This window comes from Rhinopithecus roxellana, chromosome 4, assembly GCF_007565055.1.
Source record: "Rhinopithecus roxellana isolate Shanxi Qingling chromosome 4, ASM756505v1, whole genome shotgun sequence".
Taxonomy (NCBI): domain Eukaryota; kingdom Metazoa; phylum Chordata; class Mammalia; order Primates; family Cercopithecidae; genus Rhinopithecus; species Rhinopithecus roxellana.
Window position 1 is genome coordinate 161,252,516 of NC_044552.1, and position 26,673 is coordinate 161,279,188.

General features: G+C 35.4%; 1 protein-coding gene across 3 annotated transcripts in view; it reads right to left on the reverse strand.

The window, feature by feature from the left end:
• Positions 1 to 1,567: 1,567 nt before the first annotated feature.
• HDAC2 (histone deacetylase 2) overlaps positions 1,568 to 26,673 on the reverse strand; it is a 30,470-nt gene continuing 5,364 nt past the window's right edge. For 2 of the 3 annotated variants that reach the window (XM_010356851.2, XM_010356852.2), the window contains 14 exons: positions 23,238 to 23,265; positions 20,779 to 20,891; positions 19,337 to 19,454; positions 17,293 to 17,367; positions 16,687 to 16,825; positions 13,946 to 14,087; positions 10,151 to 10,243; positions 9,965 to 10,073; positions 6,821 to 6,961; positions 6,183 to 6,291; positions 5,116 to 5,246; positions 4,202 to 4,357; positions 2,556 to 2,613; positions 1,568 to 1,941 (listed from right to left, as the gene is read on the reverse strand). In XM_010356851.2, coding sequence (XP_010355153.1) covers positions 1,911 to 1,941; positions 2,556 to 2,613; positions 4,202 to 4,357; positions 5,116 to 5,246; positions 6,183 to 6,291; positions 6,821 to 6,961; positions 9,965 to 10,073; positions 10,151 to 10,243; positions 13,946 to 14,087; positions 16,687 to 16,825; positions 17,293 to 17,367; positions 19,337 to 19,454; positions 20,779 to 20,853 — 1,377 coding nt within the window. In that variant the 5' untranslated portion in view covers positions 20,854 to 20,891; positions 23,238 to 23,265 and the 3' untranslated portion in view covers positions 1,568 to 1,910. The remainder of the gene's footprint in view (positions 1,942 to 2,555; positions 2,614 to 4,201; positions 4,358 to 5,115; positions 5,247 to 6,182; positions 6,292 to 6,820; positions 6,962 to 9,964; positions 10,074 to 10,150; positions 10,244 to 13,945; positions 14,088 to 16,686; positions 16,826 to 17,292; positions 17,368 to 19,336; positions 19,455 to 20,778; positions 20,892 to 23,237; positions 23,266 to 26,673) is intronic. The other variant, XM_010356850.2, reaches the window with a different exon arrangement.

Here is a 26,673-nt window from a genome sequence, read left to right on the forward strand (position 1 = left end):
TCAACAGGGGTAAAAGCAAAGGGCCTTCGTCTCCCAGCACCTGAGTACTGAGCTCAGTTCCCATCTTTACTGTTCCATCTCCTCCAGGATCTCCTAGGTGACTCTACCACAGCCCCCACTGTCCTGTGAGCTGCAGGTACTGGGAGATCCATAGGGAGGATGCCGGAACATCTGGAGCCTGGGAAATGGTATTTTCTTATTTGAAACTGAGGATCATCATGGTGGACGGGAGGCACGGTGGGAGGAGGGCAAGGGATAAAAGACTACAAATAGGGTGCAGTGCTCGGGTGATGGGTGCACCAAAATCCCACAAATCACCACTAAAGAACTTATTCATGTAACCGAACACCATCTGTACCCCAATAAGCTATGGAAAAATAATAGAAAAAAAGCAAAGTTACAGAATTGTCCAAATGTTAATACCATCTGTTTCACCAACACTAAATACATTTAACTATCCTCCTAACCAAGGGACTAAGTTCCTTAGTTCCTAATGTCATAAAGGTTTATAGGTTGATAACAAATATGTAGCTAAAGTACAAAAACATGGGTAAAATATGCACAAAAACATGGATAAAATAATCACAATAGTGATTACTTCTTAAGGCTGGGAGGGAGGGATTACAAACGACAGAAGTACATGAAGAGAGCTTCAATTTAGGTGTATTTTAAGAAAAAACACTGAAGCAAATATAGCAAAAGTAAAATATTTGCTAAATCTGGGTGGGTGCACAGCTGTTCATTACAAAAGTCTATGTGCTATCGTGAATGTCTGAAATATTTAACAGAGCTGTAGAGAAATATTTTTTAATATTTTATCTCAAAAGAATCAATTTGGGCCTGACAAAAAAGGAGATTTTACTGATTTTGGCAAGTTCCTAAAATGTTTTGTCTTCTTTGCACATCTTAGTAGCAGGAATTACCCCCACTTGTCTGCTTCCTGCCACTAGAATGTAAGCTCTGAGTGAAAGCATTTTTCCATTATATCGTTACACTCCCACAGTCTTAAAATGGGCAGACACACAACAAGTAGCTGTTGAATGATAAATCATTTGTGTTTACTTCCTTGACTTAGAAACCTGGATGTCATGTAACTAATAATGGAACCTGGATGCCATGTAAATGCAGTAAAAGAAACAGGTTTTGTCTGAATAGCAGGTTCCATTTTAAACCAGCAATATACTACAGGCAAGTCTGGTCAACACAAGTTCTAGTCCGTTTCTCCTTTCAATTCAGAATTTCCATTTTCAATTTTTGAGGATCTTTGGGTCAGCTCAAAGAACTCCTACATCTCAACTGTAGAGTCTGTACTATTATTTCACAAATCGTAATGGGATGTTAATCTTCACTGACACTAACGGGCTAAGTTATAGAGGGCAAGGTGGTAGAATTTCTATTGCAAAAATAAATAATAATTACTACAAATACTCTTCCCAAAGAAACAGCAAATAAGATATCTTTCAAGCTGTAATTATCTTTCATCTAGAGTATATTGTAAGTCTACAGAAATGATGTCATCAGCCGTCGAAACAAGATTTCATATTGTAGTAATGAACAGACAAAAGACAATCCAAGTACAATTTTTTAATAAAGATAATTACAAAAGATGGAAAAATCAGCTCAGAAAGGCCAATTACTTCTTTAATAGATCAGTTTTTTTGACATAATAACTCACATCAATTTTAAATACTATCACATAAAGCATGGTGGAGAAAAGAAATTTTGCTTCATAATTAGAAAAACTCACAATAAAACTTGCCAAGAAAAACAAAAACGAAAAAGCCATTTGAAAATAAATACAGTCCATGCCAAAGTAGTATAAAATGAAGCCAGAAGTCTTCAAAAAGAAAACATTTTCCTTTCAATATTTTCTTTTTAATGATTTTCTGAAATTGGTGAGACTGTCAAATTCAGGGGTTGCTGAGCTGTTCTGATTTGGTTCTGTTAAAAGAGGCAATGTGAATTATTAACAACGGCACAATCTTGATTTCAATGCACTGACCTACTCTATTGATCAGGTCCTGTAGGCTCATGCTAACACACACATTAACTGATAATGTCTTAAGTGTTTCTGGAGTAATTAATGCCTTACTCTTTCCAGTGATTTTATAATCATTCCAAGTTATCCTGTAAAGGCTGGCACAAAATTATGTATGCCCAAACTTTTACATGCTTTCTGACAATAAAATCCTCAACTGTTTTTACTTAAAATTGTTTCTTAAAGTTACCTATCTCACAACACTAAAAAAATCATGTACACAGAAATAACACCATGAAAACCATTAAGTGCACATATAAAAGACAATAACAAAAAAGGATCTCAGATAAATTATGTACAAAAATACAAACTGACTGATTTAGTTTATACTGATACACCAATAGGTAAGATGGCATATGTTGTCTTATGTACCAATACAAACTAAAATGCAGAGCACCTCATAATGATGTTCTAAGGTTCAGTCTAGTATTTCTGAAGTGTGTATACACACACACAAATAAACATGTTTAGTATTTTTATAGTACGTAAAAAGTACTCGATAAGGAACATCATTTACCCTTTGGTATCTGTTTTTTCACCACTGTTGTCCTTGGATTTATCTTCTTCCTTAACGTCTAAAAATAAAGATTGGGAAAAGATTAAAACCTATTTTGAAATATAAAATGTATATATATATTTCAAAATATACTTTATTTTTAAAATATAAAAAGGTATCATGCAATCTTATTATTAATGAATCAGGGTCTAAATAGGCTTTGTGTTGGGTGTTTGCTAAACGATGACAGAACAAGCTATGAACAGTCACTGGATTGGGGTGGGGAGGAAGAGAAAAGATGGCCCTAACTCTAGGGCCTATATGGGCCTATATAGGGCCTAGCTTTTGACCTATAGATTTCAAAAGAGTATTTCATTTTTCTGTAGGCTGAAGAATTTTAACAACTGCAAGGCCCTATCAGAAGAGCCCCATCACCAAATAGAGGGTTTATTTTTTAAGCACAGAAAAGATAAAGCTTTTAAAAATGAGAATACCAAAAACAGACAAGACGACGACATAGTGAAAATGAAAGAAAAGAAAAAAAGTTAGAAAAATCCTACAGCTAAAGTTAAGTCCTTACCTCAGTCATGGCTTGAATTTTTGGACTGAAGCCATCATTATAATACATTGGGAAGTTAAAATTATAAAATGGTAGACAGAGAACTGTATGTAGCCTATTGAGGAGTGAATTCACAAGGAAAAGAATAGAACTAGACGTGTCAGATGTTACAAATTACGAACTCGCTAGTTAAAAAAAAAAAAGAGCCAGCTTATTCACATAACTTCAATTTGATAGATACAGGAAAAATTGGATCAGTATCTCTGTATCAGTTTTTCACACGCTACAGGATCAAAATTAACAGGTTAACTAAAACATGTGCTCATCACCATTACCTGCATTAGGAAATGCATCAAGCGCTGAGAATACAAATATTTAAGATATTATGTTCCCTAACTATGAGCGGCTCAATCTAGCAGGGAGACAAAATCCTATGAGGTGCTATAATATGATGTGTTAAATAAAATGGCAGAGGCATGTGTAAGTGTTCTGGGAAGTCAGATGAAAGGCAACAGATTCAGGTAGCAAATTCAATTGCCTAAAGCTAACACAGCGTTTTAAAGTAAGGCAATGTATCAACGTATTATCTCCTCCCTAACCCAGGTCCCAAATCCCCTCCTAGCTTTCCTCAGAGCTTTTAATGTTTTCTTCAATTTCTGAACAAAATCTATTATTTGACCTTTTTCAAAATGGCAAAACTGGTCTAGGGATATGTAACTCTTCTTTGTGTTTTCTCCCATTAAATAAGCTTTAGGTAGTTAAAAATTACCTTAGAAGTTCAGTTCTGACCATGCATTACAAATAGATTCATAATTACTTTGTCCTCTTTCTCACCCAATCTCTATCACAGTACATTTACTATTGTAAACCTACGTTATCAAGAAGATAAAGTTTCCTATATTATTAAAGCAAATAGGAACAATAACACTTATATAAAAGCTTTAAGAGCTAAGTACCACTTTTATGTAAGAAAAAAGAGAGCCATCTACCTAGCATACTTCCTCCTTTGATACCTGCGCAACTGACTTCAGGATCCCATAAACATTACAATGTAGCTCAATTTTTAAAATTTACAATTAAAACACAATTACCAAGAAACAAATCTGACCTGCTTTTTTGTCCTCTGTTTCTTTCTTATCTTCTTCAATTCTAGCTTTCTTTGCTCCTTTCTTATGATCAGCCACATTTCTTCGACCTCCTTCTCCTTCATCCTCAGAATCTGAGAATTCTTCATCACAAGCTATCCGCTTGTCTGATGCTCGAACTGCACAAATTTAATAAATTTTGACAAAAACAGTCACAGGTTTTATAATCATTATAGCATACTCATACAAATGCACCAGCAGTTACCACATTTAAAGGTAAAGGATAACAAATGCCTAATGATTTTAAAATTTGAATGGAATGGTTTACTTAAAATTGAAAACTTTGCTTTCATGTATGAAGAAATGTCTCAAAAACATGTAATAAAAATTGGGGGAATTTCTTTTTCTTTCAAAAATGCTGAAACTCTGAAGGAAAAAAGTGTGTTTTTCTGATGGGGATAGGAATAATATCATTACTTAAAAAGCAGCATTTTATTTCAGAGCTGAGAGGTAAAGTAGACCAAAAAAAGTACCAATACCAAATATGTTAGACAGTCTATACCATTACACATACCATTATGCTACAATCTAACCATCATATTAAGTGTAATGAGAAGTTGCAAAATCAAACAGATGTTTAGTTATTTGGTTCACCCTACTTCAGATAAATGAGATGTCTTATTAACTGCCAAATATACTGAAGTGGCTAGTTCTTGATAACTTTCAATCATGTATGTATATCCAGCCGTACAAACTGAAACTGCTGACACCCAAATCAGGTTTTGAGATCAGGAAGGTAAATCTCTGAAAGTGGCAAAAATGACAATAATAATAGTGTGCTCGTGAACATGACTTAATAGTGAAGTTCTTAGACCACTAAAACCTTCCATTTGAAGTATCATTTTGACAAACTGGAAAAATAAAGGCATTATCTTACTAGAAATTCTCTTGTCTGGATCTTCTCCATCTTCATCTCCACTGTCTTCATGAACAGCATCTTCTGGAATAGCTTGCATCTGGACACCAGGTGCATGAGGTAACATGCGCAAATTTTCAAATAAACGCTGTCTAAATTACACACGCAAAGTTTATTAGACAAAATTCAATTTCTTTGCAGTTCTTACATGCAAGAGAAAATATTTTAGCAAAAAATTTCATCTTTGGTATAGCTAAACCTGTAAAGTAAAAGGTCTCCCTGTTGCCCAGACTAGAGTGCAGTGGCAAGCTCATAGCTCACCGCAGCCTCAAACTCCTGGCAATCCTCCTGCCTCAGCCTCTGCGTTAGGACAACAATTGTACGCCATCATACCTGGCAAATTTTTAAATTTTTTGCAGACAAGGTCTCACTATACTGCCCACGCTAGTCACAAACTCCTGGTCTAAAGCTCTCCTCCCATCTTTGACTTCCAAAGCATTAAGGTTTATAAGCATGAGCCACCTTGACTGGCCAAGGAGGCATTATTTTAGTCCCCCATTTCAATGAGGGGAAAACATAAGCACAAAGGCAGGTGAACTTATCAAATATCATACAGCTTGTTTGTGGTACAGAGGTGACTCAAACCCATGCTATGTACTATAATGTCCCTAATTTGCTTGTGGAGACAAAGCCTTAACAAAATGTTTCAGACAATGAAAATAACTTATAGTGCGCCTTGCAATTTTCAAATACTTTTCAACTAATAAAAAAATATTATTTCCATTAACTGAAGAAATTAAATGGCTGAACATGGTGGCTCATGCCTGTAAGCTCAGCACTTCTGAGAGGCAGAGGTGACAGGATCACTTGAAGCCAGGAGTTTGAGACACCCATCCTGACAAAAAAATTTAAAATTAAAAAAAAAAAAAAAAAAAGAATAATCAGTAACTTAATGTTTCAAATCCTTTAGAAAGAAACAAGAGAAATATCTAATAAAGTTAAAAGGGCTCATCATACTTGGCCCTCTAAAGCATCCTAAATCTTTGTCAAGATAAAACGTTTATCAAAACAATTCAATGATTTCTTACTTTATCTTTTCCATATATTCTGGAGTGTTCTGGTTTGTCATGTTTGAAGGACTAATATGCAGTTTGAAGTCTGGTCCAAAATACTCAAAGTAATCATTATACGGCAACTCTAATGAAAACAATAAAATAGAGTTACACATTACAAGCTCAGTTTTCACAAAAATCCATGCACAGAATCCAGATTTAGGTGGTGAAATAGTTCCAAAGAAAACGTTTAAAAGTGAACATAAAGTGAATGTTCTCCTATTTATAAACAATGGTGCTTACTCTAATCATCCATCCATCCATGTTGATATACAGTCTCTGACTTTCAACGGCTTGACTTACAGTTTTCTGGCTTTTTTGTCACAACTTCAATGTCTTGTATTCAATAAATTACATGAGATATTCAACATTTTATTTTACAAAACAGGCTCAGTATTAGATTATTTTGTCCAACTGTAGACTAACCTAACTGTTCTGAGCATGTTCAAAGTAGGCTGGGCTAAGTCATGTTTGGTAGGTTAGGTGTATTATATCAATCTTCTACTTATACTTTCAGCTTATGATGGGTTTATCAGGACCTAATTGCAACATAACTGGAGGAGCATCTGTATTGACAGTTCATACAATAAAGATATCATAGTAAGAACACTTACCATTGGGAATCTCACAATCAAGGGCAACTGCAGTCTCGTATGTCCAACATCGAGCAACATTACGGATGGTGTATCCACCTCCACCAAGCATCAGTAATGGTAAGTTAAAAGTTTTTACAACTTCTACACATTTAGCATGACCTAAGACAAGAAGATTTGGGTAACAACAAAATCTGCATACTGTAACAGTATGAAAAATAAATTTTAAAAAGATAGTAAGTGCAAATGTTATTCAACCAAAATGGTTTTCTAAATATTTAAAAAACAAATAAAAATGTAAAAAAGTTCAAGTCTAAAACTTTTTCCAAACACGTTTCACACAATAATACATTAAAAAATTAAGATTGGCTATTTTAACAAGTGTCCCTGATGGAAGCCAAGTACACAATTATATTAAGACTATACTATGAATGTACATCTATTTTATTAACATAGAAAGATGTTCATGTAGGGTTACATGGTGAAATTCATCAGGTTACAATAAAACATTATGTATAATCTAAATTAATTTTTATTACCATTTCTTTCCTTATGGACATGTGTAAAATAATTACAGAAAGCTAAACAACATAGTTTAACCCTGAGTTAACTTTAGGTAGTGGTACTGAGTAATTTTCATAACTTAAGAGTTAAAAATATCTATTACTATTTTCGGCCGGGCACGGTGGCTCAAGCCTGTAATCCCAGCACTTTGGGAGGTCGAGGCGGGCGGATCACGAGGTCAGGAGATCGAGAGCATCCTGGCTAACACGGTGAAACCCCGTCTCTACTAAAAAAAATACAAAAAACTAGCCGGGCGAGGTGGCGGGCGCCTGTAGTCCCAGCTACTCCGGAGGCTGAGGCAGGAGAATGGCGTAAACCCGGGAGGCGGAGTTTGCAGTGAGCTGAGATCTGGCCACTGCACTCCAGCCTGGGTGACAGAGCGAGACTCCTTCTCAAAAAAAAAAAAAAAAAAAAAATATCTATTACTATTTTCAAAAACTTCAACTTCTATGTGTAGAAATTTAAATATAATATTAATAGTAAACCTAACATAAAAGTAAATATTTTCTGTGGATAAATGTCTTAATTCAATAATAATTTACAAGTTATCAGTAAGTTCCCCTTGAGTAATATCACCAGTTAGGCACATAACTCAATCTTTAAAGAAGAAAATCGTTTTTCTATATTTCTTTCCAATTCAGAGTTAATTTTACAAAGTTTATCTGTTCTCTTCATGTAACTGTATACTGTGGGAATTTTCATTAAGCATTCTTCAATAGTTGCACTATGTGATTTACATAATTCTAGCACCCAATTTTTATTACTGCTACTAGAAAAGTTTCTTATAACAGATAAAAACCATTTGGATATTTTTAAAGACAAAACAAACATACAAAAAGTTAACTTACAGGCTTCCAAGTAAAGATAGCTGGCTAAACAAAGAGATGTTTACTTTTCCTTCATTTCAAAACTTGACAAAAATGACTGGAAAGGGATTTTTTTAAAGGCCAAAATTCATAAAAATGAAGAATGGGAGAGAATACAAGAGCAAGAATATAGCTGATGGGAGCAAGGAGATGGACAAGAGATAACTAACTTCAGCAGATCTGGAAAAGCTGAATCAAAGTTGGCAGTAGAGAAACTCAGAATGAAGTTTAAGACTTGGGAATTACAAATATCCTTACATGCTTTATACAACTGAAACTCTATTAGCTGAAACACAACGTAAATGTTTTTCTAACAGCGAAATGATTATAAAAACTAAAGTACAAAAACATTAAGGACTTTCATGTCTAACAGGAAAACTGATAGTTAATACACACTCTTAAGAGTACATCAGGTAGATCGTTTTAGAAAGTTTATAAACATTTTGAGGCAAAAGATGGTTATTAACACATTAAGTTACATGCTGTTCAACCACTGTTGACCTACAAAGGGACAATTAATTTAATATCATTCAACTTAATATTGAATAACAGACTATACCATAATTCTAATACAGCTGGTATAGTAGCAATCATAACATTAAGTAAAGAAGCTTTTAATATCTGTATTTAGTTATCCAATTCCATTAAGACCAGCAGTTGTTCTGGAGAAAGTTCTATTTGAGAATTCTCCACATCTTAAAGAGAATACAAAGCAGAGTATCAACTTGCTACCTAAAAGTTCACATGGAAAAAAAACCTCTAAAATCATATACAAACACTCATGATAAAAATCATTTCTAATCAACAAATAAATTTTTAAGATCTTATTAAATTTCAGATTTATTCTTACACCCTAGAAGTTCATTCCAGAATGGTGATATTTTGCTTTGGCCTAGACTTCCATCATATGCTGACTCCAACACATGATCAAAATTTAGTATGTACTACAGCACTCCTAATCTCCCACACTCTTTTTATCAGGAAGCTACTTGAGAAGGCGCTCCACCAAAACATGAGAAAAAAATTAACGACAGAGAACAGAGCCACCAGGGAGAACCAATACAACAGAAAAAAAGCAAAAAACAGCTATATGTCCTGCCAGGTCTACCAAAGATAGTCATCCAAACATGAACAGATGTTTTTCAAGAAGGTAAAAGTGACAGAATATTCAATGGATCTGAACACATGAAGATACTGAGACACCAGTAGTTTAGCAATAAGTGGAGAGAAAACTAAGCAAATGAGAAACTTAGGAACAATTATGCGGCAAAGAAAACTTGGATAAGCTGAAAAGTGTTTGAAGATGCTGCTGTAAACACTAAATGTCACAACCAAATTCTGATTTGTAAAAAATTGAGATATGGGAAGGGTTACAAGTATGCTGTGGGCAAAGTGGTAAGGAGAGCTAAACCTTCTTCCTTAATGAGAATAATCCAATTAAGTAATAAAGTAGGCATGTTCTATTGACACTGAGTTAACAAAAACATTCGAAAATAGCTGTCTTGGGTTCAAACTACAATAAACTAAAAAACTAGTCATGTATAAATGTACATATAAATCTGCCACAATGTAACAAGAATAACTCTAGTCATACATACGACAGACAAAACCCCAGGAAAAATGCAGAGTATAGTGTTAAAACAGCAGGCAAGAAACTATGAGAACTTTTATGGGAAGTTCTTAGGTGGAAGAAAAACCATTTTCTTCTGGGAATACCACCCTTTGAATTGCTTACCTTTGACTGTTAGATTGAAACAACCCAGTCTATCACCAGATAATGAGTCTGCACCACACTGTAATACCACAGCACTAGGTTGATACATCTCCATCACCTTTGAGATAATCTACACACAAGATAACAAATGTTAGCATCTCCAATAACATTCTGAAATTCCATTCCAATTTTGAAAATAATACTTACAGGCTTAAATATCTGCCCATATGACTCATCATCTATACCATCTCTCATTGGAAAATTAACAGCATAGTATTTGCCTTTTCCAGCACCAATATCCTAAAATACGTAATTAAACAGATCTTAGAAAATATTCTATAACAAAAAGTTTGACATTTGCTTACTACATTTTGAAAAGACTAAAAGACTATTAAGGATCCAATTTTGAATTCATCTTAGAAGTTGAGACCGGAACAATCAAATTGAGAAAGGAAATAATAAAGAACAAATAAGTATATGCTCCAATATTTATAAACTGATTGTAAAGCACACAAGAACCATTTTCAATTAATCTGTAGTGATTATTTTTGAGAGAAAAGAAATTTAACACAAGCAGTTAAAGGCAATGAAATTACATTATTACATTAAACCAGAAAATCCATTATAAGCAGAATATGTAAGATAGCAAGGCAACTTTATGAGTAAACCTGTGGAAAATAAATGAAGCCAAAAAGCCCTGCAGGACAATCATCTGCAGAATCCTTCTTGTGGTTCACAATCTGTTGGTATAAGTTTACTTATGATGAAAGAACGACCCAGACTTTCTCGAAGATTTAACAGCTACCAACTAAAGCACCAGATTTGTTCTTTTTTTTTTTTTTTGAGACGGAGTTTTGCTCTTGGTGCCCAGGCTGGAGGTGCAATGGCGCGATCTGGGCTCACTGCAACCTCTGCCTCCCAGGTTCAAGCAATTCTCCTGCCTCAGCCTCCCGAATAGCTGGGATTACAGGCATGCACCACCATGCCCGACTAATTTTGTATTTTTAGTAGAGACAGGGTTTCTCCATGTTCGTCAGGCTGGTCTCAAACTCCTGACCTCAGATGATCCACCCACCTCGGCCTCCCAAAGCGCTGGGATTACAGGCGTGAGCCATGGTGCCCAGCCTCAGAGTTGTTCTTTAATTGGACTTCAAATAAATTTTGTTTCTACTTGCTGAATGAGTGTCACTCCAGGCATTAATCTCTCTCAAAAGATACAAAGGTTCCAGCTACATATACTCTTAAGTGATATATACACGTATTATATATACTTATTTGTATATGTTATGCATTTGTATGTGTGCGTATGCATTTGTGTGTGTGTTATGTATTCCTAGAAGATACTGTATAGTACAGACATTACCACAAACTAGTATTTTAACTGCAATACCAAAGGATTAGGAGAGTGCCACTTTTTTTTTTTGAGATGGAGTCCTGCTCTGTCACCCAGGCTGGAGTGCAGTGGCATGATCTCAGCTCACTGCACTCCAGTAAGCCAAGATTGCCTCCTCGGTTCAAGCAATTGTCCTGTCTCAGCCTCCCAAGTTGCTGGGACTACAGGTGCACGCCACCACGCCCAGCTAATTCTTTTTTGTATTTAGTAGAGACAGGGTTTCACCATATTGGTCAGGCTGGTCTCGAACTCCTGACTTAAGGTAATCCACTTGACTCAGCCTTCCAAAGTGCTGAGATCACAGGCATGAGCCACCGTGCCTGGCTGGGGTGTGGGGTGCCTAATTCTTATGTGTGTTAAATTATAATGTTCGAAGATCCATGGATTTTTAGGATTACTAGCACTTGTGCAAGTTCTTCCTGAACCTCTCATGGAATGATCTTAGCTTCAGTCCAATTTCACAAAAGCAAAATTTACCCTCAATATTAGAGTTATGAGACCCAACATCCAACGAGGGGAAAGCAAGCAAAATTACACACCTGCTCTCCCAAATTTTCTTGCAGTCTAAATTTTTATTAAGATTTAGTAACTAAATATAAGCCATACAAATATGGAAAAGCCAAAGTATTGTGAATCCTTACACCCCTACTGCACAGTTAAAACACAGATGAAATATATTTTGACTCTAAGATTTCAGAATGCAGAAAAGTTGGTCAGCACTTCTCATCCTAACTGCCACTAACTAGCTGGCAACTCAGAGCTGCTGCCCTTGTTAGACTAAGCTTTATCTCTTCCAGATCTCATTCTGCAACTGCTACTACGCCACCTTTCTTTCTTCCACTAGACTACTCGAATTAAAGCAAACAGAGTTTCAACAATGAGCTAAGCTCAGAGTAGCCTTCTTTTCAGCATTAGAATGAACTAGCAGGCAGAAAAAGGAGTGTTTATTAAATTAACATCCAAAGATACACGTGAGTTACACAGAAAGTCCAAATATAGCTGTACAAATAAATAGTATAATGTAATGACTGATTTTAATTCTCTCACAAAATTATGGGGACACGCTTAAAATATTCAAATGTTATCCTTAAAACATCATTTAATACAGCGACTGTAAAATCTTAAGAAAAAGAGATGTTGAAAGCCAGTCTCAAATCCTTCTAAAACATGCATTCTCTAATATTTTCAAAAACTTCAAACTGTAAGAATTATGAATAATAACTGAGAAGAGACCATAGTGACATTCACCTGTCAGAAATTACATGAGGCTTCCATTTTCCACTTCTGAGATAAACTAGGATCATACTGCGAAGATACTGTCTTATTCTTTAAGCTTAAAACAGAGAAGACTTCTGCTTGACTTCCACTAGGATGTAATGGTTGCTGACAAATATATTCTGTCGGTTTACAGCAGTGATTCTCAAACTTTAAGGTGGAGAATCACCCAGTTTCTGGGCCCTAAGAATGTATATTTCTAACAAGTTCCCAGGTGATGCTGGTCTGCTTTCTCCTCAGTTTAGGGTCCACTGTTTGAGAACCACCAGTCTGTAAGACCAGGTGGGGAAAGGGATAAATTGAAGGAGTTTACTGGCAAGGAACTGAAATTACAAATCTGCAATTTTAAAAGCTAAATAATTTAAATTCAAACCAAACATTTGACCTCCCACCCATATGTAAGTATGGAAAAGTTTTATTAAGGTAACTCTTTTACTCAAAGAGTTTACTAAGAAAGTATCACATTGTGGTCTAACAAAGAAAAACCATACAGCTTAAGAATACTTTATGGCAACTCTTTAAACTCTGGCTGCTAAACTGTAATGATATACCATAGACGTGAAAAATAACCTTAAAAAAATAGTTTAGAACTTTGTTCAATGCCATATAAGACAAATCTCCCATATAATCCAGGCTTAACTAAAAACAGCTGTTTAAATTATTGAATACATTTCAACATGCGTGTAGTTAGGTTCAAAAAAAGTGTGGTGAGGCAAAAAACCTTCAATGAGCTTACAGAAATAGGATTTGACCAGTGGTTTTCACAGTCATAAAAGACAAGAGCATCAAATGGAAAAAGGTAACAGAAATAAAATAGAAATACACTTAATGTAACAGGCAGGCAGGGCTATACTATTCTTTCTCTACGTAAATACATTACCAATTTTAAAAGCTTAATGAAAAAAAAAAGATTAAAATTAGACCTACTGAAAGTCAAGACCAATCACAAAAGAGAGGAGCAGAAGAACCTCAAAAGACCTAGTCTATTTTATTCCACTGATCCTTACAATCAACAGCAACATAGGCTACCAGCAGGTAGTTCTGAAGATTCAAACTGAACATCAAGAGAAGGGCTTCATGCTTTGTGGATATTCAAAAACATTTATTTAACCAAAGAAAACAGCTGAGGAAAAAAAAAACAGTCCTTAATTTCTCACTAAATTGTTGCTTAGTTAGCAACAGTGAATTTTAGCCAATGTTACTGCATACGAAGTAATTCAATTCTGCATACAAGTTTCAAATTATTAACTCAGGAAAAATTCTACTTGAAGTATAAGGTTACTGATCTCCTAGGTTCATCTCACAGTATTTATTAAGACAGAATTTAGTCTTACCCTCAAGTCTCCTGTGCCAGGAAAGTATTCCCCATATTTATGGAATGATACCGTCATTACACGATCTGTTGTATAAAAAGCTTCTTCAACACCATCACCATGATGAATATCTATATCAATATATAAGACTCTCTGATGATACCTGAAAATAAATCCGTAAGTTTTTGGTTTTTTCTTTAAAGGTTGTAAGATGGGAAGAAGCACCACAAATTCAGGAAACCTATTTTTGAGCTCTAGCATTCCAGGATGTTTAATCACCTTTTACATTCAGCCTAAAAGGCTATTCAAATATCTGAGGTTTGAGCCTTCGGCCTTTAAATACCCACTTACGGCCCTATGTAGGTTAAAAAATACATATTTACTCTTAGTGAAATTTGTTCTATTCTACATGCTTCAAAAATACAGCACATATTTCTAATATATGAAAAACTGAAGATTATACCATACTCAAGATTGTCACTTTAATTAAAACACCTCTGTAGTAAATCTTCAATATTATAAAATAGGGATTGGGTAGCTATAGCCCATGGCCCAAATTTGGCCAATTGCCTCTTTTTTCAGCTTTGAACTAAGAATAGTTTTTATATTTTTTAAATGGTTTAAAAACAAAACCAAGAGTATTTTCTGACATGTGACAATTAAAAAATTCAAATTTCAGTGTCCATAGAAAAAGTTTTACTGAAAGATGGCCATGCTCAATTGTTTATTACCCAGGGCTCCATTTGAACTTCACAATTGGTTAGCTGTGACAGAGGCTACATGTGGTACTCTCATCACTTCAAACTGGTGCTTGGAACACCACAGATTACAGTGACACAGTTGTAACTCAAACACAGGTTAGGAGCCACATGAGTCACCATATCATGACATTTTGTTACCAGTGCATACTCATGTCAATATAAGGGGGAAATGGATTTCTCATGTCATCCTTTTGAAGTACAATGAAGTGAGATTTTGTTATTAGATGGCAAAGCATTGTATTTATTATGTAATGGTGCCATAGCTGTGCTAAATAAAACAATACAATGTAAATTGATATTTCCAGACTAAGCACTCATAAGAATATTCTCATAAGAATATAAAGAGCGTATAATAGTATAGCAAAATTTCTTCACAAAATTAAAAAAACAGAAACGAGGCTGTGATCAAGTTAAAGTTTCTGAGTGGCTCATGTGTTAGACAAGCAAGGAAAGCTGTGCACCACGTCAATTTATTAAATCATGTTTGATTACACCACCCAAAAAAATTGTTTCCAGAGAAATTAAAGTTGTTTAAAACTATTAGCTGAGTGGGCAAGAACTTGCTCAAAGAGTTGAAGACATTGGAACCAACATCAACAGTCAATTAAAACACAAGGCAAATGATTGCAAATGATTTTCCTTTGCTCCTGATGAGCTGACAAGATGTTACACTGATCCTGCTCAATTACTGTTTGAGGAGTCAGTATCAATTTTCAGTGACTGAAAAATCAGCCTCTATGGATAGCATGCATGGAATAACTACAAGCAAAAAACACCAGCTCAGTACAATATAAAGTAGAATCTGCTAAGATGTGTCATAACTGATGGCAAAAAATAACATTGCAAATGTCCAAATTCATAAGTACCTCTACAGACCTCTCTCTCAAACTGCAGCCACAGCTAAGGAAAAGTAACTCCTGCAGCAACTCAGAGATAATTTTATATCCATCAGTAGAGAACAAAGCCTCATTCAGATATGTAAGTTAGGCAGTTAGACTAACTCAACAGGTAAATAAATTTCCTTAAACACTGGTTTCAAATTTTTGTCTTCAATTTAAAACTTACAAAATACTAGAACATAAACTTCCAAGGTCATTGTCATTTTTTATTAGTTGAAACTAACTAAAATGAAAACTGCCAAACTACTTTTAAAAAAGGATATTTAATGGGAGTTTTGACATTTATATACACTTCTAATTCTTTTTTTTTTTTTTTTTTTTTTTTGAGACAGTCTGGCTCTGTAGCCCACGCTGGAGTACAGTGATGCGTTCTCGGCTCACTGCAACCTCTGCCTCCCAGGTTCAAGCAATTCTCCTGTGTCAGCCTCCTGAGTAGCTGGGATTACAGGCACATGCCACCACGCCCAGCTAATTTTTGTGTTTTTAGTAGGATGGGGTTTCACCATGCTGGTCAGGCTGGTCTCGAATTCCTGACCTCATGATCCACCCACCTTGGCCTCCCAGAGTGTTGGGAATACAGGCGTGAGCCACGGCACCCAGCCTTTTATACACTTCTAATTCTTTTTTTAAGGCAGGGTCTCACACTGTTGCCCAGGCCGGAGTGTAGTGGCAGGAACATGGCTTCCTGCAGACTCTACTTTCTGGGCTCAGATACTCCCACCTCAACCTCCTGGGTAGTTGGGACTACAGATGCATGCCACCACATCTGGCTAATTTTTTTCTTGGAAGGGATGGGGTTTTGCCATGTTGCCCAGCCTGGTCTCAAACTCCTGGGCTCAAGAGATCTGCCCACCTCAGTCTCCCAAAGTGGAGGGATTACAGGCCTGGGCCATAGTGCCTGGCCACACTTCTAACTCTTAATAATTGAAGATTTGGGCAAACTTCCTGCATTTCTTCATTGTTGTGTAATGAATTCCCAGAAAATTCACCATTAACTATTTCAACCTATGGTTTACCTGATTTTTTTTAAGCCACAGACTTTTATTGTGTTTTAATGAAAACATTTTATCACTGAAAAAAGTACCAATATAAATTAACATACTTTAGTAATTCAAGGATGGCAAGCACAATATCATTAACATAACAGAATCCTGATGCTTCTGATTTCTTAGCATGATGTAATCCTCCAGCCCAATTAACAGCCATATCAGTCTGTTGTCGGTTTAACTTCACGGCTCCAGCTAAGAAGTAGAAACAAGGCAGACTTTTTAAACATTTAACATGAAAAATTAGTACAACGAGACGAAAACCCTACAAGTGTATGCCATGCATAAGAAAGAGCTTAAAATCATAAAACTTAACAGAAATCATCTATGACACAAAGAGGAGTTTCTCCTTAGAAAAACATTCTCCCAGAGCTGGGCCCTGAGATTAAATAATGGTTTATGTGGATGGTGGTAGTAACAATGATAGCTAGAAGACAAGGGGGATGAAAGAAGTCTGTAAGTGAAAAATGTAAGTTACAAAAGTATTTAAGTCACAACAACAAAATAGAGGTTTGAAAGTAAATTGTACTGTACTATAAACATACTGATTTCCTTTTGTTATCAAAATTCACAATCATTAAAACTTCTGCTTTATACAAATAACCTGGAAGATACACACCAAGTTTAGAACAACTTTTAAATCTGATTGTATTAGCACTTACCAACTGAACCACCAGTTGAGAGTTGACAAAACTCAAAGAGTCCATCAAACACTGGACAATCTTCTCCAACATTAACTGTGGAAGATGGATTTCATTAATTTCAACATACTCTGCAAATTAATGAAAGCCTTTTCTTACAAAAACTATTTCCTACAAATACTTTCTTGCTTGATGCAATCATCAAACATACACTTCACAGTGTAATATAAAGTTTACAACTTTAAAATATATTTATTGTTTTATCCAAGGTAATTACAGTGTTATCTGTGAAAGATCATCATCAAATCTCATCAGGATTATCTGTGGAATATTTCTGGTCTATTAACAAGAACTCAATAGTTGTCTATGCACAACAGTTCTTATTTAATTAAAACACAGGCTTAAATTTTCCAGGCCTTTCCCCTTAATATTACAGTAAGTTAACATTCTAAAAGTAACTTCAATTGCTTTATGATTTACTTTCTTTAAAACTCCTTCCTCATATTAATATCTGTAACTTTGAAATGCATGTCAGGAAGTTACTAAACCAAAAAGATGTAACAGCTGGTTGCCTATTCCCATGGCTAATCTTGATCTTCAAAGCTGGTAAGAATTAACTAGGTTCATGGGAGCCAAAATATAGAAGGATACTAAAGACAACAAGGAAAAAACATATACAGATAAATGACACAACATCACACATTTAGTTCCTCAGTATTGAGAGAATGAAGGGGATATGGCAGACATATGTAACCCTTTCTTAGTCTTTCCCTATGCCCTTGAATTGTAACCTCTTCAAGAATAAAGGTCCTTGTTTTATATATTAATATCTTTGTACATCCTTAAGTCACAAGCACTATTAAGAAATACATTTTAGTTTCTTACTGCTCAGATAGATCATAATCTTTTTTTTTTTTTTTTTTTTTTTTGAGACAGTCTCACTCTGTCACCCAGGCTGCAATAGCGTGAGCTTGGCTCACTGCAACCCCCACCTCCGGGTTCAAGCAATTCTCCTATCTCAGCCTCCTGAGTGGCAGGATTACAGGTGCGCGCCACCACATCCAGCTAATTTTTTTGTACGTTTTTTAGTAGAGACAGGGTTTCGCCATGTTGGCCAGCCTGGTTTCGAACTCCTGACCTCAGGTAATCCACTCACCTCAGCCTCCCAAAGTGCTGGGATTACAGGCATGAGCCACCACACCCAGCCAGGATCATAAGCTTAATATAACTATTATGCAAGTTTTAAATCAATCCTGTTATGTTGTTTGCCCAAGGGCTACCCATGCCTCTTTTCCGTCTAAGTTGGAAACTTCATTGAAAAAAATAATAATTAAATACTATGTTCTAATTATATTGTAGCATTATAACAAATCAAACAAGATATGGTAGAAATGTATATGAGGTTGTAAATATGAGATATCTAGCACCTACACTAATTTAGTATTATAATCATCACTGAAGTCAGTCAATACAAACACTAATGAGAATGAACTTCAGTATCAAGCTTTAAGATACTGTTCCAAAAATTTCAAGTTGACTTTTGCATTCTACCTTCAAGCCAATTTGTTACCAATCTCTCAAAATAAAATACTTTTAACCTGTACAAGAGAACATTATGTAGAATCAAAAGCTTCATTAATATCTCAACAAAGAAAAAGAGATGTGTATTATAGTCCAGGTTAACTGAAGTACACAAAAAGAAGACAAGAGGTATATGTCAAGCTAAGGCTAATCAAAGTATAATCTTGTTTTTGTTTTTTGAAGCAAGGGAGCAAGGGAGTGAGGTCTCCCTACCAATATGTATTTACCCAAAGTTACCAGGGGAGCAAACTAGGAGTAGAACAATATCCAAACAGCAGTTTCATGAACCAGTAAGCTTCACATAGGTTTGTTTTTTTTTCTTAAGTAGCTTTAGTAGCATTACAATGACTTTTCAAATTAGTAAATAAATAATTGTAACATATTAGACCAACAGGAAAAATATTCAGATTTGGATCATTCGAAGCTCCTAAAAATACTAATTTACATTTATCAATGTGAAAATACTTTTTACTTAGAAACGTACATCTCTGCATCTGCTTACTATACTCAGACATGTTATCTGGTCTTATTGACCGCAGAAATTTGATATACTCATCACTGTGATATTTTGTCATTTCTTCGGCAGTGGCTTTATGGGGCCTCTGTGAAGAGAAATAAATGTCAGAACTGTGGAATTACAACTGGTTATATCAGCATTATCAAACACATATACAAATTCTCCTAATGGTCCCCTCAAAAGAACTAAGTATACCGGAACAAAATATATAAATGCCAAAACCAACCCAAACTTATACATGTGTTTTAGAAAACAGTAATCAATTTCAAAACTAATTCAAACTCCTTTAAAAGCATTACACAGGCATATCAACTATGATTTAATCACTCCTTATTTTAGTGGAAATAGGTCGAGTAAAAAGTCAAATCCATATGTTCATAAACTCTACTTTCTCTCCTTTTCCATGATAAAACATCCAGTGATTTCATCAATGAAATCACTCACTAAACGAGAGTTTTCAATTCTAAATCTTTATTCATGACCTCTCGTCCTTTATTCTATCCTAATCTTCTTTGTTCTGAAGAGCTCAATTTCATGTATGACACAATTCTTCCACAAGACTTCCAGACTGAGTCTTATTCTAACTTCCCCTCTTCTCTAAATGTCTACATGTAACTGAAAATTCACATATTCACATATACTGCCTAACATTAATTGCTTTAAATATTTATTTTCTCCCCAAATAGTTAATTGTTGTGTCTGTATTTGTTTACACATACCCTCATCTTTATCTACAAAAACATTAAGGCAGCTGTTGCACTTGCATTATTTGTACTATGCTTGGCCACTAACACAGTATTCTATATGTATTATACGCCCTGTAAATATATGTGGGATTAATCTTATGTGTAATTATTTTGTAACAGCCGCAGGTCAACTCTTTTCAGTAGCACGGTCAGATTAACAATTATTGGAAAAAAAAAAAAAAAAAAAAAAAAGGTAATGTGCCACACTGAGTTGTTGCTATACTGAGTTGTTCTCCAGAAACATGAAAGTCTAGGGTAGAGGTAACCTTTTAAAATGCTTAAAGGAAGATGGGGGAAAAAAAGCTATAGTTCCCATTCTTATACATTTCTTAAGAATAAAACAAAAGAGTTTTTTCAGCAGCACAGGCAGGTTACCAATGATTGTAATAAAAATAGTTAATATGCTATACGGAGTTGTTCTCTAGAAACATGAAAGCCTAGGGTAGGGGGAACTTTTTTAAATGGTTAAAGGAAGACGAAAAAAGAGGCCATAGCTCTCATTCTTATTCATCTCCTAAGAATAAAACAAAAGAAGAAGTTTGTTTTCTTCCAGATCTTTTCATCTGCTAAATGCCCTCAAAAGGGGAATAACAAAGTTTCACAGTAGCTAAAAAAAAAAAAAAAAAAAATCAGTGCTGAATATTTATCAAAAGGAATACTCACATATATTTCCATTTTTCTGTATAAGCCATAATTTAACAACAAGTTATGGGTCATGCGGATTCTATGAGGCTTCATGGGATGACCCTGTCCATAATAATAATTTCCAATATCACCTAAAATAGAAAAGACACAAACTATACAGACAAGAGACTCTCCATGAATTATTTGAATTTATGTATATCTATCATTAGAAGGCATTTACTACTTAACAAAATGTATTTAAAACCTTAGTAACTTAGATTTTGCAACTTTCAAACTGTATCAGAAGACCAGGATGCTATGCACACTTTCACCAGCTGAAGACTCCATTATTACACACTACATTTATCTGTAGATTAAGGAAAGCAAGCTTTTCTGATTTTTAGTTACCCCCAGTTTTTAAAATTTCTGTTCCTTGAAGTGATGCCTGCTTTCAGTATTCTCTGGCAAATTCAGATGCTTATGGTAAGTTCTCTGAGTTTTACTGGTATGATTTAAAATGTTTTCAGCAAATACTGCTTCTTGGATGCGTTGCTGGCATTTCAGAAATCTCATCACTGGCGTTTTGCATGTTAAAACATACTGTGTCCATATTAAGGCCCATCAGGGAAGTTTTGGTAACTGAAATTTAGGTCCTAAATGAGGTTTTGCTCCGCTAAGACACAGCATGACATTTTGCAAGGTGATAAAAATACGGTCTCATTCTTCATGACTAAAAAGTTATATTTCCTAGCCTGTCTTTTTAAATGGCATCTTATATATCACAACGTCTTTAAACTTATGCATAAGATTTAAAAAAGAGAAAATAACAACAAAATCACAGATTTTCATCAACTAAATTTCAATAAAATTAATACTTCTAGGTAAAGCTCCAGTGTTTCTTGTAACAGTAAATAACAAGAAGTCTCTTAAATATATAAAGTCAACCCTCTGTATCTGTGGATTCAACCAATTGAGGACTGAAAATATTTTTAAAAAATCGATGGTGGTGTCTGTTGGCAACACGTATAGACTTCTTTTCCTTATCATCTTCCCCTAAATACAGTGGAACAACTATTTACACTGCATTTGCATTGTATTAGGTATTATGAGTAATCTAGAGATGATTTAAAGTGTAAGAGAGGATATGCATAGGTTATATGCAAATACTATACCAGTTTATTTAAGGAACTTAAACATCTATGAATTTTGCTATCTGTGGAGGTATTGGAAACAATCCCCCACAGGGTCAGGAGAGTCAAGCTATTTTAATGGTTTGAAGTCTATCATTTCAACATAGATTTATATATTACAATAAAAGCTAGGATAAAGAATGCAATTTATCCACTAAATCTTTCAAAGTCCTCCCTAAATACACCTTTTGTTTGTTAAATGGAAACAACCCCAAAACTTTTTTGTCCTCTCTTCTACATATTTGATAACAGTCCAAGAGAAGCAATCAGCTTTTACAAAATCCATGCTTCTAATAACACAAATATTTGCTTTTGTTGATATCATACCACTAATTTTACCTAACTTCATTTTCAACACAGCTCTCTTCTCAAAACAATTCATATACACAAGGTCTTTTAAAGGGAAAGTCACCTTTTTAAACGCAGGTGCCAACAAGGCTAAGAAACAATACAGACTTTAGCAAAGCAGGGCCATGGCCCTTTGCAACATTCCTCTGCAATTATAATTAAGAGGCAATGAATGCAGAAAATAAACTACCTATTAAGAAAGAATCTACCATAAAGCTCTACCTTACACCGTGACAATACAAGGGATATACAGTTCCTTGAAAGCAGCCTGGTCTCCTCAATTCTTAGATATGGAAAACCCACTAGTGTTATAAAGCATCATGTAATTAAGTTAATACAAGGGAAGGCATTTCTTAATTATCACTACTAAAGAAATCATTAAAGTAAAAATAAAGTCTAGTCTTCACTAGAAATGCAGATTCTATGAGCTTTCATGGGATGACCCTGTTCATAATAATTTCCAATATCACCTAAAATAGAAAAGACACAAACTAAACACTAACTTCTATCTATCTGCCTCTGTGTAAGAATTACCCAAATGAAATGTCTCTAACATCTACCACGTCATAACATCAAATATTCTAGTTACGCGCACACTGAAAATTCAGTGAAAAGCCCCAGGCCCCGATAATTGGAGACTACAGTAGCAATTTCTGAGCAAGTGTATTTGGAAAAAAAAAACAAAAAACAAAAAACAGTAATTAACACTTGTTGAGTGCTTACGAGAAGGTACTATTCTAAGTACTTCACATATCTTTTAATCTTATCAATAAACTTATGATGTGGGTATTATTACATTATTCCTATTGTATAATAGGAAAGAAGGATGAGAAACAGACAAGTCAAGTAATATTGCCTATGTCACATAGCTATTAAGTGAAGGAGCTAGATTCAAACTCTGGCAGGGCAGCTCACAGCTAATGTTCTTAAGTAGTAACACGGAATGCCAAGGGCACTTACAGATTCACTAGAAATGGCAGGGTGAAGGCTGAAAAAAAACAGACATAATATGAAATATAAATATTTTAAATAAAGGCTTTGGGTCTTGGTTAATTTAAAGAAAACGAACACAAGAAACTATGTACCTAATATATCAGAGTAATTTACTTTTTACTAATAGGTTCCTCAAATTGTATACGAATATGCATAGCTTTCAACAAGTTTTTCTGTTGAAATTTAGGGACCCCAATCCCACAAAGAATACACAAAGAACCTAAATGATACATGTATAAAGGGCAGCCAAGCTACAGATAATTATTTCGTTAACCAAGAACTCCTCTGGCTGGGCGCGGTGGCTCACGCCTGTAATCCCAGCACTTTGGGAGGCCGAGGCGGGCAGACTACGAGGTCAAGAGACTGAAACCATCCTAACTAACACTGTGAAACCCCGTCTCTACTAAAAATACAAAAAATTAGCCGCGTGTGGTGGCGTGTGCCTATAGTCCCAGCTACTCAGGAGGCTGAGGCAGGAGAATCACTTGAACCTTAGAGCTGAGATCGTGCCACTGCACTCCAGCCTGGATGACAGAGAGACTCTGTATCTCAAAAAAAAAAAAAAAAAAAAAATTCTTCTAAAATACAAAGGGGTTATAAAATAACCATCTCCAACTTTTTCTCACTAATTCTGTATCTCACAATTCTCTAGATGGCTACTTTGCAGGCATCCATTTTTTTTTTCTTTTTGAGATGGAGTTTCGCTCTTGTTGCCCAGGCTGGAGTGCAGTGACGCAATCTTGGCTCACTGCAACCTCTGCTTCTGGGGTTCAAGCGATTCTCTGCCTCAGCCTCCCAAGTAGCTGGGATTACAAGGGCCCCCGACCACATCTGGTTAATTTTTGTATTTTTAGAGAGACAGGGTTTCTCCATATTTGCCAGGCTTGTCTCGAACTCTTGACCTCAGGTGATCTGCCTGCCTCGGCCTCCCAAAGTGCTGGAATTACAGACATGAGCCACTGTGCCCGGCCCACTTTTGCATAAAGCATAAAAAGGCTAAGAAGTTTTTTAAGACCCTACAATTTTTATTCATCATTTACATGGTCAGTAATGTATTAATAATTTGGGCATTTTAAACGTTACTGATTTTCGTCAAAATACAGATTGATTATCCCTAATCTGAAAATCTGAAATCCAAAATGTTCCAAAATTTGATATTTTTTGAGTACCAACTTAATGGTCAAGCAAATGCTAACTGGAGCATGTCAAATTTTTTATTTTCGAATTAGGGATGCTAACTGGTAAATAATTACAAATATTGCAAAACGTCACCAAATCTGAAATACTTCTGGTCCCAAGAATCCAGATAAAGGATACTCAACCTTTACATAAAAATACTTTACCAATAAAATAAACATCCAGAAAAATCAGCTCAAGGTGGTTCCTTGAACACAACAAACTTTAATTGTCAATGCAAAGAAATTACTGTAAAGAATTATTTACCTGCAAACTTACAAACTGCTCACTCTTCAAGAAGCTAACAGAATGGAAGTGTCTACTAAGGTCCACAATCTCTTATCCATATTCCTTGAAATTAGATATGTTTCCAATTTTACACTTTTTCAGATTTTGTAGAGATATGGTACACCTAACGTATGTAATAGCCTGGAGTTTGGGTGGCATGATATAATCAAATACAAATATTTCTGTGGCAAAAAAGTGTGAATATTCACAGTATTCACAGTGGAATAAAGATCATAAATAGCCTCACATTGATTCAGGTTAAGATTTTGATTCCAAATGAGTTACCAAAATTTTTTTCAATTTTCAGGTCATTTTGGGTTTCAGAACTGTGAAATGTACCTTTAGACCCAAAGATAAGTTGACTGTAAAAAAAAGACTCAGAAAAAAAACAAGAAAAAAGAAAAAAGTGTATTATTTTCGTCTTCCAGACTACTTAGCCCACTATCCATTTTTTATACATATTAACACATCTTTAATACATATTTCAAGAAGTCACTTCTCCTTGAGACATTCGGAGCCTTGGCTTCCACAATACCATTTTCTTGGATTTTACTCCTAGCCCAAGGCCACTCCACCATCAACCTTTAAAGATCAAGGGTTTTCAGTTCATCCATTCATTTAATAAATCAAGAGCCTACCATGTGCCAAGCAGGTATTGTTCTAAGTGTTTGAGTTCATCAGTGAACAATAGTTCTGCCCTAAATTCTCTTCTCTTGGGAGTTAAGTCCTGGGACCCGTTGTCTGTCTATGCTGTATCTTTTTCAGTCTCAATACTTCACCTGATATAAACTGAGAAATCCCAAATTTCTATGTCTAGACTCTCTTCTCTGGATTATAAACTCACAGAGGTTAACTCTCTCTTCTCAGTCTTTTCACTTGAATTCAATAAGGATCCCAAATACAAGATGTTCAAAACAGCTCTTTATGAGTATTCCCAATCTTAGTGAGTAAGTACCACATACCACCTACCTGCTCAATCCAGAAACTTACGAGTCATGCTTTATTCTCTACCACCATCCCCCAGCTCCAACTCCACTTCTAATCCATCAAAAAGTTCTACTGGTGTGAGGCCCAAATCTCTCTTAAATGTGTCTATTTCTATCTAAAATGCAACCATTACATTTTATATGGACTAATACGCGTTCAATTCTTGCTTCCAGCCTATATTCCACATCTCCTTACCAATTATTTGAAGAGAAATAATTGCATTGTATCTGAAAAATTTTCAATGGCTTTCCACCTCTGGGTAAAGTCAAATTTCTTACTACACAGTTTTGTGCAGTCCCACCTTTTACTGCCTAACATGGGACTCCACATTTTCCTCATTTTCCTTCCCATTAAGTGCACCAAGTTCTATTAATAACTATCTGGCTTTGCTATTTGTAATACCTTACGTAGTAACTCTTTTTAAGGCTGGCCCATTCTCTTCCTTCAGGCCTTCCCTTTTCTGATTACCCTATCAAAGGTCCCCTTTCTTTTACTTTTTTTTTTTTTTTTTTTGAGACAGAGTCTTGCTCTTACCACCCAGGCTGGAGTGCAATGGCATGATCTCGGCTCATGGCAACCTCTCCGCCTCCCAGGTTCAAGCGATTCTCCTGCCGCAGCCTCCCAAGTAGCTGGGATTACAGGCACCCGTCACCATGCCCAGCTAACCTTTTTTTGTATTTTTAGTAGAGACATGGTTTCGCCATGTTGGCCAGGCTGGTCTCGAACTCCTGACCTCGTGATCTGCCGCCTCAGCTTCCCAAAGTGCTGGGATTACAGGTGTGAGCCACTGCACCCGGCTCCCTCTCTTACTTTATATCTGCAGTCTTTTATTTCCTTCTTAGGACTTGAGCAATCTTTTGTCTATTTGGCACACAGTAGGAACTTTAAGCCTATTTGATATGCCTGAACCCAAAGCTGGCTTAATGAACAAGTAACTATAAGCAGACTGCTA